The following is a 15094-nucleotide window of genomic DNA, read 5'->3' as shown; positions in this document are numbered from 1 at the left end:
AGAACACTGAGCACTGACAAAACATTTGGGTCTCTTGAGTGCTTTGTCATTGTGACATGATTATCATGATAACTGCGTCTCGGAAACATATACTGCATAACACTGTGAGGTCAAATGAAATGCCTCTCTTAATCCCCTTTTTTATCATCTCGTAGTAAAAGTGCAGCCATTAAATAGTTATTACAGCCATTTAAACCTTTAGTGGGCTATGATGTCATTGTGTGGAGATAATGTATAGTAATTAAAGGCCAACAGTATTCAGTCTTGTTAATTAGTTTATCTACACATAAGTCATGTTTTAATATTGCTATACTCAAAACAGGCCTGCAACTTACAATTATGTTCATTATTTAATCATTTTTAAAGTTTCCATAGTGCAATCAGGAAATGACTCGTTTTGTCGACCCATGGCGGTACTGAATGTCATTTTCTTTTATATTTGAAGCTTTTATTGAGGTTTTAAAATGAAGCTTTGAGTGTCTATAGTCATATTTTATGACATCATTACCATAAGAAATGGGGACATTTTGTTATTGCAATTACCAAAATGTAATTTATGCTGCTGTTTGATTGCAGCTAGACCCCTTAATACAGAAGCGTGCCTCCCTTTGTGTGCAGCAAGCGGGGGGGGCAAACTGTTTTTTGAGTGCAGTGAAAATGTTGTTGTTTTTAGGATTGAAGCCGAATATTTCATTAGATACAGACTTGTGAATTTTGGAAATGATTCCAACTTTCTTTTTTATGTTTCAATATATTTTGACTTTTATTTATGAGCCCATTTTCAATTAGAATAGCTTGAAAGTAGAATTTCTAAAAAAGCTTTTCGTCGTGACAGTAAGTGCATTTCTAATTCTAAAAGTATCAGATTTGTAATGAATGTGAACTTAAAAAGGCAAAAAAGATTACGTTCCTTCAAAGTAGAACAGGCCCTTTAAATTATCGATATGTTGTAGTTTGTCAGCTGACGGACATCAATCTCCTGCCTGTGTAATCACATCATTCAGGCCCTCTTCCACTCTTTACATCCTCATACCACAGCCGGCGCTCCCCGGGGATCAGCTCGCACTCAATTCTTACACGCAGCAATTAAGTCTGTTAATGTGTTTCCTTAAATGCTGCTGCAGCGGTTCCTGCAGAGTTCGCTGCCGGCTGTCTGTAAAGTGTCAATAGTAGCCTGGACCCGATCCCTCGGGCTAACCTCCATCTGACAGCATGATGGATAGAAATACTGCACGACCTTTCACCAGCAGAGTCACAGAGATTGGGCGAGGGAGCCAGAGACAGAGGCAGGGGCAGGGGGAGCTGGTTGAATCTCATTTACATACAAAACACTTGCAGAATGACAGAGAATATGTTTACACCGCAACATGAAAAACAATAGCCAGACCTGTGCCTCGGCTAACGTTATGGAGAGATACGGAGCATACCACCTGGGTGAGCAAACATTAACATATGTGGCCATAAAACGATCAGTAACAGGACGATACAGTACAGTGGAATCTCAGTCCATCTGGTTTCATTCCTTCTGTGTTTGTTTTCTCAGCATCCTGAAAGGCTCTGGCATAATTACTCCCAGTGAGGAAGAGATTAGCACCGGTGGTATGAGGGAAGTTCGGTGGAGAGGAATTTGGCGTGACCATCTGGGGGATATTTATAAAGAGTTAAGCAGTTATCGTACACTTCCGCTATGTACGGAAGCACAACAGCTCGAAGGCCGTCGCCTCTGCTTTGACATCCGATATCCAAAGAATACTACCTGTCAGAGTCTGCTGCATCGTATAGGTGGGATGACCTTTTTGAAGTTACAACCTGATCGAGCTAGTTTATCCTAAAGCACACAGATGCAATTTAGTTTGGCATTTTTTATGACTACAAAAACGTGATTTAAACTGGTCTATTTCATCTAGGCCATAGAGAAGAGTGTAGTCCTGAGCAGCTCACACTTTTCTCTTGAAATCGATTTCTTCTCCATCTGAAATAGGTTTATGTGCCCGGACCGAGGGAGGGCACATTTAGAAAGCTATTTTTGTGTCCTTGCAGTGGATCCAGGAGGACTTTGAGAAGTAGGACAAACTAAAAGAGGCCTGGAAGTTTTTATTTTCCTGGCAGGTCACCGTCAGGCTCAGAGTATGAGGGGGATAAATTGGTCAGCATGGGGTCTCTGACCCCAAAATGCAGGGGTTAATGAATACCATCCTCTTCCATCTCAATTAAACTGAGCACTGCAGCCCTCCTGGCGTGTGTGTGTTTTTACACAGGAGGCTAATCTGTGCCCGAAGCCGTGTTGAATGCTCGGTCAAACGGCGGGTTCACAGAATTAGGAGACAAGTGATAATAACTTAAACTAATCAGTGTCTCTACAGCTACAAGTCCCAGCCAGCAGAGCAGCTGTCTGTATGTTTCACTAGAAGGCCTCAGGAGAAAATATTCTTCTAAGAGAATAAAATGAGGAGGGAAGGCATAATCGAATTGTTTTCACAGCGTCCAGAAGGAGAAAACTAATAAAAGCAATGCGAACAATGAATGGGGATGCATGCAGCCATGGCTAGATTTGATTACAGGCAGAACTCACAGGAGAACATGTGAACACTTATAGCAGTGTTTTTGCCCTTTACTTTTAAAGAGACAGTGGCCATTGCAAAAAAACGTTTTTGATTGGTTTTGAGTGTATTAGTTAGATTTATTTCGTCTGGTAGCAACTGCATTGTTATTCCATTATTAGTTATCAAATATGAATTATGTTTAAACCTCTTTAGGTGTTTTTGGACTAACTGCAACTAACTGCAGATTACTGTAGCCGTGCACACTTATTATTTATCTGAGTTTGAATAACTGTTGCGGTTCAATTTGGATCTGAACACACGAGCATCAAGTTGCATCAGCTGTCATGTACTTATAGTGCACACTGCCACTTGTTGACACATACTCAAAAATAAACCAAGAACAAAGTGAATATGTTTTGCACCTCTCTACTCAGATTTCTTCTGATTCTAATAGAGTTTTTAGGAGACGCTCGACTCCCAGTTCCTTCCTCTGTGACCCAGTTTGAATACTTTGCCCTGGGCTGAATTTAAAGCCCTTTCCCACTAGTGTGGGGGAGCTCATTGTGGCATAAATAACACATCTTCAATAAGACATTCTGGTAAATGCTTATGTTATTTTTCAATCAATGAATCTGAACCACAATCATGACTGCTATTTCAAATCAATATACATTCGAATTCTGCTGATAATGACCAAATGCATCAACAAAAAGCAAAAACTTTTCACACGCTCTGTTGTGCAAAAGAGCAGCAAATTGCTCCAGAATTCTTGCACAGGACACATCGCACGTCTAAAGCAGAGACAGTGAAGGAGACATCGACTATGCACCGGAAAAACCACATAGAACCTCCAACACACACAAGCTCAATTACACATCACCGCACAACGTCTACATACAAAGGAACATTTAATCCCATCATTAAGATACATCTGGAGGAAACTGTCTAATTTGAGTAATTTGTGGTATTGGAGGGAATCATACAGGAAGCAGACACGGTGTTATGAAGACAATTTCTCCCACCAACTCTAACATCACAAGGCTGTTTTCAAAACATCTGAGTGTGAGAAAATGTCAACTTCTGCCAGCGCTAGACGGGTTTCATAATCAGCACTCTACAGGGATGTAAAAAGATACTACAAACTTCCATTTACATCTGAAGGGGGTAAAAACAACTCTCTGACGATGACACAACTGTCTCACAACTTTAACCTTCAATGCAATAAGAAGTCAGGTATTTTAATGTGAAATGTTTATAGGAAACTGGGGAAGAGATATTTGTGAACACATGGTGTTTGATCTCGATATGTCACAAGTGAACCAACTTTAATAATCCATCACTACTTTAAACCAGACGACGCAAGGCTTGAAGTGACTATTTATTCATTTATAAGAAAAATGTAAATGTAGTAATAGAATGTATTAACTGTATGATTACAGCGTCAATAAGCTCTATACACTTTTGTATTCAATGTTTAACTGATGATAAACAGCTGTAATGGTCAATAAAAAGGTTGGGTAAACTTGCTCTTTCAGTATCATGGGCGCAGCATGTATACTCAAGTATACATATAAACACTTAACTACCCACACATGCACGCACAATGTATAAAAACACCCGAACAGCAAATTCCTCACCTAAAAACACAGGTGCAGCAGTGGAGCACTGTGGGTGCAGCAGTGGAGCACTGTGGGTGCAGCAGTGGAGCACTGTGGGTGCAGCAGTGGAGCAGCAGTGGAGCACTGTGGGTGCAGCAGTGGAGCAGCAGTGGAGCACTGTGGGTGCAGCAGTGGAGCACTGTGGGTGCAGCAGCATGAGACTCTGATACAGAGCAACGCTTTGAACACAGCTGAATAAAAATGTAGAAGTGTGTTGTATAAACTGAAGTGACGGATCCATCAAAATGATTTGTGGCATTTCTGATCAGTATTGTCTTTTCTCTCTCTCTCTCTGATTAATGGAGGTAATTCTAAAGCGTTAGCTGCACATATGGGCTGATAGCTACATTTAGGGTCTTTGATCTATCAGGATATAATTTCATGCAACATGCTTTAAATACTGTGGGATGTCCAACTGTCTGACTGCATCTCACTTGTCTTCTTCAAGTGGGCGGTGTGACCGATCCCAGGATTGACGGAAGAAAAAGTGCGAGAAAGGATTTTAACATAAACTCTGCCTAAATCCCCCAGAGGATATTGACATAAACGCTGTGTCAATTTTTTTGAATTGGGTAAACACGATTAAGGTAAGTGCATTTACTCTCCACTACAATTCTCATAATTCAATTTTGCTCACTTAATTTCTTTTATACTTACAGATTATAACACTAGCTACAAAGATTATTTGACCATTGAACAGAGTAGGTAACATTTTAGGTATAAATACTTCTGTAACGACCTTCATCATCACCAGCACCAGAGGGAACCTTAACAACAGCAACACATCATCTACCCCACACAACCTTCATGCTTGCCCCACCCCGCCTCTACACGCTTCACTGGATACACTGACATTAAACTGTATCAATAAAGCTACCAAACGTTCACACACGCACACTCTTCCTTTTTACACCCCATCATCTCCACACTCCACAGAGGATCAGCCAGGCTTTCAGAGAAGGGAGGTTTCCAATCCATTACCCGGGAAATTCTAGCAGGCCAGTTTTCATGGTATCAGATGAAATCACATTTCTTCATCTCAGTCTCTTCTCCAGATATTTGATATTTGAACTGGTGCAGCAGAACACAACGTGTAATGAAGCAGCAGCAGCAGCAGCAGCTGTCCACTACGGACACGTCTGCACGGTACTGCCAACATCACTCTCGGCAGATAATAAACACGCACACGGAGCTGTATCTGCACACATTGCTGTACAAAGGATATAATACCAGAGACAACTGGCATTATGTTTGCCAGCAGTTCAGTTTCAAAAATGTCTTTCTTTTTCATGTGCCTTGAGTGTTTTTATGATGTCTGCTGAATGAAAACAACCACAGGAATTCCACTGTGGCTCCCACTTCTCCTCTGTCTCTGTTTCTGTCACTCACTCTCTGTCTCTCACTCACTCATTATCTTTAGTCTTATACTCCATCCGTCTGGCCATCTCTGCATTGGGCCATGGCATGACGGAAACTGCATGTACAGACTGCAGTGATTGACTGGATCATGTGTTTTGCTGTGCAGACATGTAGCTGCACAGCAGTGTGAGGAGATGCTGAGAGAGTGTGTGCACAAGTGTGGTTTGAAAATAAAAAAGAATCTGGCCAACTTACTGGCTGACTCCTTGAATCCTTTGGCAGAGTGGACGATCACGTGCAGAAAGCCGTACAGACCTGGAGTCTCCTCATCTGGAAAACAAGCACACAGAGCAGTGAGTCCAGTTTGTTTATTTAAAAGTCATTCAGAATGTGTACATTAAACATTGAGAACTACTGAATCGTTTCAGACACACATTTTTAGATTTTATGATCTTTATTGGAATATAAGTGAAAAGTCACTCCAACAACTCTTCATGCAGGTGTCTGTCCAGTATCATCCTCTATCGATTGGTTTACGATTATTTTCATTATAGATTAATCTGCTGATTATTTTCTTTTTAAAGATACATTTTTTCCTATTAGTACAGCCATAGATAGACAGGAAAGGCAGAGAGAGAGGGATTATGTTTCTGTCCATCGACTAATCGATAAGTCGACTAATCGTCGCAGCCCTACAGTGCTTCTTATTCATTTTAGGTTGGGTGAAAAACGGTGGGAACACTTCGCATTATTAACATCCTATAACTTACAACAGCCAGTTACCACTATATGTTTGAGAAGAGACAGAAAATGGCTGAGGAAAAGATCTCATTTGAGGACCTAAGTGAAAATTAACTGTTATCACAACCTTTCGACAGAGCGGTCTGCGACCTCACATCAACAATCAGTCTTCTACCATAACAAGTGAGCCGCACACTGGAGGTTCGTGGGTGGACATTTGTTGGGTGGCCTGAAATACCCCCCGTCCCGCCGACAGACACATGAAGGTGATACACTCTTGCTTTGCTTGAGGCCTTTGAAGCCTGGCTGTTTCCTGGTAAATAAACTACGATGGAGGGCTGCAGGACTCCATTGTAGGCGGCTGAGAGGAGAGCAGTCAACCCAGCAGGTTAAATGTGTGTGTGTGTGTGTGTGTGTGTGTGTGTGTGTGTGTTGTATATAAGCGACAGGAAGAAAGTTCAAAGGTTCAAGTTTGAGGCCCATCCAACTTGAACAATAAACTGTGGCAATCAATTACCTAAAATGTGATTGATCATCCTATCAAAAGGAGTCAAATGAAAGTGAGTATTTAAGTGTCTCTGCAATATCATCCATCCTCTTAGTTATGAGAGACTCCCTGCTTCACATGACACTGAGGTATGTGTTCATGTTTGCCTTACAATGAGGAGTATTTCAAAAGTCTAAGACAAGACGTGATGCCTGAGCTAAAATATCAACGACCGGAAGCAAAATGGCGGACCTCTTACATAGCAGAAAAGTGAGGGTTTAATTAAGTTTGCCGAGCGAGCTGAGATGTAAGTAAAAACCTCCTGGATGACGATAAGCAGTTGTTATTAACCAAACTGCTTTCACCTCCCAGCCAACATCCTGTCGTCCAGAGGCTGTAGAGCAGGGGTGGGGAACCTTTTTCCTATCAAGGGCCATTTCGTTTTTTATAACATCCTTCGAGGGCCGTACTAATTATTGAACTCATAACCTCTGCAAACATTTTAAAGACGCAGCCCATTCATTTAACTTTTCTTATATGCTGTGCAAGAAAGCTACTTTTTGATCCATGTATCTTTCTGTTTTATCAGAAATCCTTTATTAGTCCCACAACGGGGAAATGTATCTTGTCACAGCAAAATAACATATGAAGTAAAAAGGCAGTAAACAATAATTAAATAGAATAAAAAATAATATAAGTACCAAGAGGTTGATAGAAAATAAAGTGAATATTGCACATGGCAGTGATAATTGCACAGCAGTGGTGGAACAGTCTGTTCTTGGTGTGGTGGTCTACCTCTCTATCTTTCCATGTTGTTATGTTCAGCTCTGCAGAGAGCTGCTTGTTGGGCCAAACTTTATCCAACGCACTCGTTCTTTTGGCATGTCTCGTGATGTAATGACGCTCGAGAGCCTTTTTCATCACCGCAAGCGCGTCCACACAAACTAGACACACTGGCCTTTTACTTCCTCAAATAAATAATCGTTCGTCCATTTCTCCTGGAAAGTGCGAAATTTCGCATCCACCTTTCTCTTTGTTACACTCGCCACGCTGCGTTCACTGATGTCAATGACCGTCTCGTTTAATATTGAAGTTTTTGCACATGACGTGACCACGTGATGACACGTTCCGCTTGTGATGTGTTCAAGGACCCTGACCTTGGCCAGGAAAAACAGTCAGTCGCTCGTTTCATTCTATTGCTGTCTAGATTTATTGTTTTTTTTTTCTAGTTTTGGGTGTGTTTATGAATTACCTCGAGGCCGGAGGTTCCCCACCCTTGCTGTAGAGGGTTCAGTGTTAAAGCATGAGTCTATTTTATTGTAATATTTGCCCATTATAACTATTACCTCCTCCAAGGACGTTCTGTATTTGGTTTGGTTTGATTGTCTGTCAGCAGGATTACGGAAAAACAACTTGCACAATTTTAATGAAACTTGGTGTAGCACGGACCGAGGAAGAGCCCATTACATTTTGGAGCGGGTCAGAGTCACTTTATCGTTCACTTATGGAAACGGAGGGCACTGACCTCCGCTAAGGCTGTTTCTATAAGTGAAAGATAATGCATGTATCTGCCAAGTGATTCGGATCCGCTCCAAAATTTAAACTGCACAGAGAGTGTAAGCTTCAAATTTATAATCTGAAACATACCCATGTAAATAAATTGTAATAAAAGCTTAGACTTGCTGTCTGGTCCTCACCTGGAAGTGATGTGTTATAAGTTTGTAGTTTATTTTGAAAAACTAAAAGGACAAACATGAGTACTAAAGAAAAGAAGCACATATCTCCCTCTAGTTCCCCGTTGTGTCCCAGAATGCATCATAAAAATCAAGAATCCCTATGATCAGCACTTTAAAGGGATTGGATGTCAAAATAACGGCTCACTTGCACAGAGATACTATTGTATAAGAAGCAAACATGGATATATTTTTTTCTGTATGATGCGAGACAGATTAAGACAGTGTGCCTTTCAGTGTCTTTGAAAGCCCTCCGTCAGCTCTGTGGATATACATGTGTGTTGTGTGTGCGCGTGAAAGCAGAGACCCTTGTGCCATTCAGGGGGATTAGAGTAGGTCGGCCAGATGGCTTTAATGTCACCACCAGCCTCTGAAAGTGGTGCAACGCGGAGATCTGGAGCAAAAACAAACATTTAGGAGCCGCGAGCTCAGCACAGGCCACCGCCGGCACACTGCGTGGCATTGACTGCTACGAGCTAGATGAGAAACATATTGTAACCTAGATTCTCTGCTGCAAGGCCCCGCTCTCTCATTATGTGGCTTTTTTTGCGCTGAGAGTGTAATAGGCACTTTTGTGTGAATTTAAACTCAAAGCAGAGAGGAGAGGAAGGAGGAATGTCTAGAATAAAGAGGAGAAAGCAATAGAAACACACAAAGCATCCAAACATAAGAGGACAAGAAAAAAGTTGAGTGCGAGTGATTCTTACCGTCTTTGTTACTCGTGACAGGAATGTTGTGGACAGTTCGGAGTTTGAAACAGGAGCTGGTCAGGACCTGGAGCTCGACAGAACTTAATAAACACGTCTGGAGGTCTGAGAAACACACAGTGGTTTTAAAGCACTTTGAGAGGAAGCACAAAATGTTGTGTAAGGACAGAAATGGCCAATAGGCCGGCGTTACCTTTCTTCTGGAGTTTCTGGATGCTTTCCCTCCACTCTGACCTCTCGTAATCGGAGGAGAGGAGGAAATGGTAGCTCTGGATACACACAGAAAAGAAACTGTCAGAAACATCAAGGACATCTCTGCACTAAAACTATTACTGAAATAAATTGTTGGTATTAGAGAATTGCCGATTTCATACAGAAAGTAGAGGCAGACATGCAACTTAAAACCAGTAGAAAAGCTTTGATTTTAATTTGGAAACCTAAATCTAATCCACAACAAAGGGCTCTTATGAAAGGTACATGTCTCCCTCTAGTGGTGAGACTCGAGTGTTGCAGCTACATGGATTCAGAGGGTGACAGGATGAGTGACACGTTACCTTTCCATGTTTGTTGTGGATGCGGAAGGGGATGGTGGGAGAGTGCAGGAGCAGCCACGACTCCTGCTCATTCATCTTCTTCCTCAGACGCTCGACGCGACTCTGACCCTTCGGTGCTTTCTGAACACACAAACAGACATTTACAATCTCGTTTAGTCCTGAAAGTGAAACCTTTGTCAAGTATAATACTAAACATTCATACAGAAGAAGAAACTCTTAAAAAACTATTTTTTAGAGGCTGGATAGCAAAGTAATCCAGTGATAGCTCTCTGTACGTTCATGGGTACACTGCAAACAGCCATTATGCATTACATTTGCCAAAATGTTAACATTTGGCAGTATATTACTTTCTATTTACATCCCTGAATGACTTTAGGTTATTTTACTATTGGTAAAACAATAGAAAAACAAATAGAAAAAGAAAAGATGATCACTAGATTGAGGATAATTGGTTTAAGTTTGCTATAAACATAAAGAATAAAGCAAACATTGATTATAATTTATGGATTAGCAAAGCTTTTGTTACACCAAACATATTAGAGGCTATTTTCATTTTAATATGAGATCTGAGATCTGACTTTTAGACATTATATACAGTATGCTGAGGTCTATCCACATGTGTTTTCTCTACTCTATTATCTTAAATGATAATAAGAAACTGAACTGTGATTGTAACATGAATCAAATGTTTGTTCACTCACAACTGTGGTTTGTTGGATGTTGTATTATAAATATATATATGATCGAGTAATACACTGAATAAAACACCAGTATATTCTGTGGCGTTGGTTTTGTGTCGAGTTTACACACCATTTTATAAAAGACCTATAAACATTTAACTTGAAACGTTTTATGACTTATGTGTCATTACCGTTATCGGCATGGTATCAGTTTCATGATATGTTTCCTATTTTCCGAGAAAGACTGTGTACAAGCGCCTGAAAGTGAGCGCCATGCTGTGAGTCTTTATATATACAGTAAATCAAGGATCTCAGCTTCTTGTCAGTATTGAAGAAAAACAAATGCACACATCCTCCCAGGCCTCACCAGGAAGCCTCGAGTCACAGCCTGGATACAATCAGCAGAATCTCTGTGGCCTCCTCTGACTCTAAAGACCGGCCGTGGTCACTCGCTGTGCCCCGGGTGGGCGAGTTTATCGCCGCGAGAGGGGAACTCTGCTCCTGAAGCCTTCAGTGTCTCAGCCGGGGGCGTCGGGGTGTATTACTGTACAGACTTGTAACTGTCGGACGCTTATAGCATCTTTTCTTTTTTGAACCTCTGGCACTAACTGAATGTTTCAGCACTGATGGGACGTGATAGGCTGAAACAATGTCACACGCTGCACACATCAATTTGGCTATAAGGGGGGACTTTTTGTTTTACAAAGAAAAGGCATGTTTTGGTTTTAAGTTTTCCGCAGTTTGATGATCTGGTTTATACATTTTCCGATGTCATCCGTCTGTGTTTCATAAAGTCACAAAGGTTTCCTTCACGCCACATTAAACCTTGACCCTGTGTAAGACAAACAAAGGTGTGGGTGACAAGTACTGAATCAAAAGGAAGGTGCGGCGTTCCCAGAAAGTAATCATTGCAATCACTTCCATGAAAGTCTGCGTATGCCATAATAAACAAATAGATCTATTGAAGTTTCACAGGAACACATTAGTCAAAACTTCCCTCTTGAGTCACTTGTATGAATTTGTGTTTCCTATAATAGGAACTCAGCTAATGACGAAAGTCCCAATCAGAGATAGTCAAAAGCAGAACAAGTTTCACATGCCAGTAAAAGCCACGAGGAATTACCTTCTCTTTCTGTATCTCACTCTTTAAGACTGAGATCTTGATCTTCATCTCCTCAATCTCGTACTCAGGCAGGACTTGGATACTGGGCGAGGAGTCGGTGTCGTCCAGGGTCTGGAACGTTAAGTCCGCCAGAGGGATGTACCACTTGCACTCATACTGCTGATGGCGACTGCAGATTCACAGAGAGGGAAAGGATGGAAGGACGGGGGAACATAGGAGAATATGAAACACAATTAGTCAAAGAATCATACAATAAATCCTTCCTTCTATATAAGAGTTAAAACCTGTAGAGATCTACAGACCAAAGGCAGTACAAATACATGTAACAACATCTGTGAATGAATAGAAAATCAATGAAATGAAGTCTGCCCAGATGGCCGTTGACCAGACATGACAAATAGAAAAGATGTATTAATATTGTTGTCATTATTCACTGTGGTGTAAAGACATGTGCTGTAATTGATACACATCATTACAATAAAAAAGTTAAATATTCAGTTTAATAAAATATTTAAAAAGAAGAGAAAAGCATGCTACATCTTGCCTGATGCAATTGGCCAATTGAGAGAACAGAAATGTGAGGTCATACTTCAAAAGCATGCTCATTTAAACCACAGGACTAATTTGATCCGAACGCATCAAAACAAGAAGTAATGTTCAGCCTATCCATGTAGTTACAATGCTAGATTAATGCAGAATGCTACTTCCACTGGGGCTGAGACTTTCATGAGCATTCCTGGATGAGTCAACTCATTACAGAGACCTTCATCAAAAGGCCAATTTAAAACACTGGAAACAAGATCGTCATATGTTACAACAAAACTGCATTTAACCGTCAGTCAGCAGCGCAGGAAAGATGGACCCTCGAAGTCCTTTCTGATCCTCGGATCTCTTGCCCCCCTCCATTATCAAACCCTTTGTGTCTCCATTCTCTCTCGTCTCTCAGACATGTTTTATGTACATTTGAATGTTTCTTGACTTTGCAGTACTTGAGTTTTATTTAAATGTTTTCTCTTGCACCAAAACACCTAGGGATATTTGGCAGTGAGTGTGATTCGGATACTAAAGTTGGAGCTAAAGTGAATCAATAACTGAATAGAAAAGGAATACATCATTATATCTCTTTAGTAACGATAGAAATGGGGATATATACATAAATACATTATAAAATATGTCCACACAAGGAGGAACATGTGGCATACAATAGGATTAAGTGTCCTCAGTGACCTAACCCAAGGTGACTGTTTCTGGATGGCTGTGCTGTTCTAACTGTGTGTGTGTGTGTGTAGGCGGCACGCTGAGAGAACACTCCACACCATAATAGTCTGATTTACAGGTCTGGTTGTTATGGCAACGCTATGTGTTCGTCCAATATGACACAGAAAACGGTGAATGTCAACCAAAATAAGATCCAATCAGGCTAACAGCTGCCGAGGCGAGCAACACGCAATCTCGTAAATGTGACACTTAATCTATGGACATGTGTCAAACCCCACACGCACGCACGCACGCACGCACGCACACACACACACACACACACACACACACACACACACACACACACACACACACACACACACACACACACACACACACACACACACACACACACACACACACACACACACACACACACACACACCTCCAGCTCAAACAACCCTCTGCTTGTGCTCGTACACAGTTTCTTGAACACCTTCATCCTCGCTCTACGTACATCTGCTACTCTCCTCCGCTCTCCAAAATACCAGCAGTAAAACGGCTGCGAGCCTTTCTCTTTGTTAGGCTTCAGAAAGCCCTCGTGCTTTGCAGAGCCAGGAAACTCTGTGAAGTGCCAGCTTAATCCTTTCTGTTTCACTGTCGGGGGTTGACGTGGAAGGCAAAATGAACGACGTACAGATAGAAACAGAGAGGGTCATTCTAAAAGGGTTGATATTTAAGGGCTGTGCGATTAATCCAATTTTATTTTCAATTATAATTTTGGCTTCCAACGATTATGAAAACAAGATATTAGAGATAAAACAATTATTGAGACCTTTCTTTACAGCGTTGTGCTTTTGCCTGTTTTCGCTGATTTACTGACTGGAATATGTTTTATATAGTTTCCCAAAATGTTGAATTATGTTTTCACCAGGTTGTCAGTGCAATATCCTTACAACATATTTAATCTTATCTTAAACTTATATATTTGGAAAAAAAAGTTTTTATGAATCCTATTTTTTGTTATTAATTTTTTCTTAAATAGTTTTTTAGATTAAATATATTTAAGGTTCAAGAAAACACAATGTTAAAAAGAGAAGCTTTTTTTAAAAAAGTAAATAAAATGCTTTTAAAATAATCGTGATCTCAATATTGTATATCCCAAAAATAATCATAATTAGGATTTCTTCCCATAATGGAGCAGCCCTACACATTCAAGTTGCACTTCTGGTAAATACACTGTTGTAATACTCTGGATGGAGGGAAAAGGCGAAGTGGACTCACCCCACAGACGTCTTCTTCATCTTGGCACAGAGCAGCAGATCGGTGAAGAGGAAGACGTGCCGAAGCTTCCTGGAGCTTTCCGACACTTCCACCAGGAAGCCATCCTTCACCAGCTGACGAGCCTACGAGAACACATCATGTCACTTCTTGTTGTCTCACCAACACATGCACAATGATAAACTTAGCACTACACGGGTCAAACAAGGTTGACTTTTGGCAACAGTTGAGCGAAAAGAAAGAAAAACTGCCCCATTTCAAAGCATGTTGTAGTTGTATCCATATTGATATTAACCTGCCAAATTATGGCAGCATTGGTTTCAACAAGGTCGGGGAAGAACGATCAAAAGCCACCAACTCTAAAATCTCTAATAATTACAGTCACTTTGCAGATGTATGTGTTAGTGTAGTGTTTCTTAAAGGCCTGACGGTTGCATATTGCTCTTATTTATTAGATGTCAAAGGGGAACTCCGCAGTGTGGCTCCAGAGGAAGCTGTGTGAAGTCACGTTTTGATTGCATTTTGATCTTTTGTGTTTATAACTGACCATTGTGAGTTCGACAATGTTATAGGAGTAAAATGCTAAATTGGTTAATGTGTGTTCTCTTAAGGATACACGCAATGCAACTTTATTACACCCTGAATGTAAAAATAAATGTTGTTTATAGAGAAATTCTCAGGGCACTTAATATTCAAGCTTTTCAATAAACTGAATTAGCTTTTTTCTTTTTCCTTGTTTTGCCTCTAGTGGTGATCACATTGTGTTCGTAGTGAACTTCTAATTGCATAACATATGTTCTATATATAAAGGTTTCATGCTAAGTCTTAAAATGTACTCAAAGCGATACTTCAGGAAAAGAAAAGAGAACAGAGGAAGATCTGAACTGATCTGAAGGAGGTATATAGAGTCTATAATATAGACTCTATATTATAGACTCTATATTATAGTGTTATCACCGGCCGCCTTTTCTACATGAAGAGTGTTTTCCTCCACCCAGGGGTCACTCTCTCCTTGCACCAAATGACTCAGC

General features: G+C 40.7%; 1 protein-coding gene across 5 annotated transcripts in view; it reads right to left on the bottom strand.

Annotated features, from left to right (window-relative positions):
* Positions 1 to 15094, bottom strand: part of abr (ABR activator of RhoGEF and GTPase) — a 123634-nt gene that overhangs the window by 38888 nt on the left and 69652 nt on the right. For all 5 annotated transcript variants that reach the window (XM_029447365.1, XM_029447366.1, XM_029447367.1 and 2 more), the window contains 6 exons: positions 14067 to 14188; positions 11586 to 11754; positions 9783 to 9902; positions 9422 to 9497; positions 9229 to 9333; positions 5816 to 5890 (listed from right to left, as the gene is read on the bottom strand). In XM_029447365.1, the coding sequence (XP_029303225.1) occupies positions 5816 to 5890; positions 9229 to 9333; positions 9422 to 9497; positions 9783 to 9902; positions 11586 to 11754; positions 14067 to 14188 (667 nt within the window). The remainder of the gene's footprint in view (positions 1 to 5815; positions 5891 to 9228; positions 9334 to 9421; positions 9498 to 9782; positions 9903 to 11585; positions 11755 to 14066; positions 14189 to 15094) is intronic.

This window comes from Cottoperca gobio, chromosome 14 (assembly GCF_900634415.1).
Source record: "Cottoperca gobio chromosome 14, fCotGob3.1, whole genome shotgun sequence".
NCBI lineage: Eukaryota > Metazoa > Chordata > Actinopteri > Perciformes > Bovichtidae > Cottoperca > Cottoperca gobio.
This window is presented reverse-complemented; position numbering and strand designations above follow the sequence as displayed.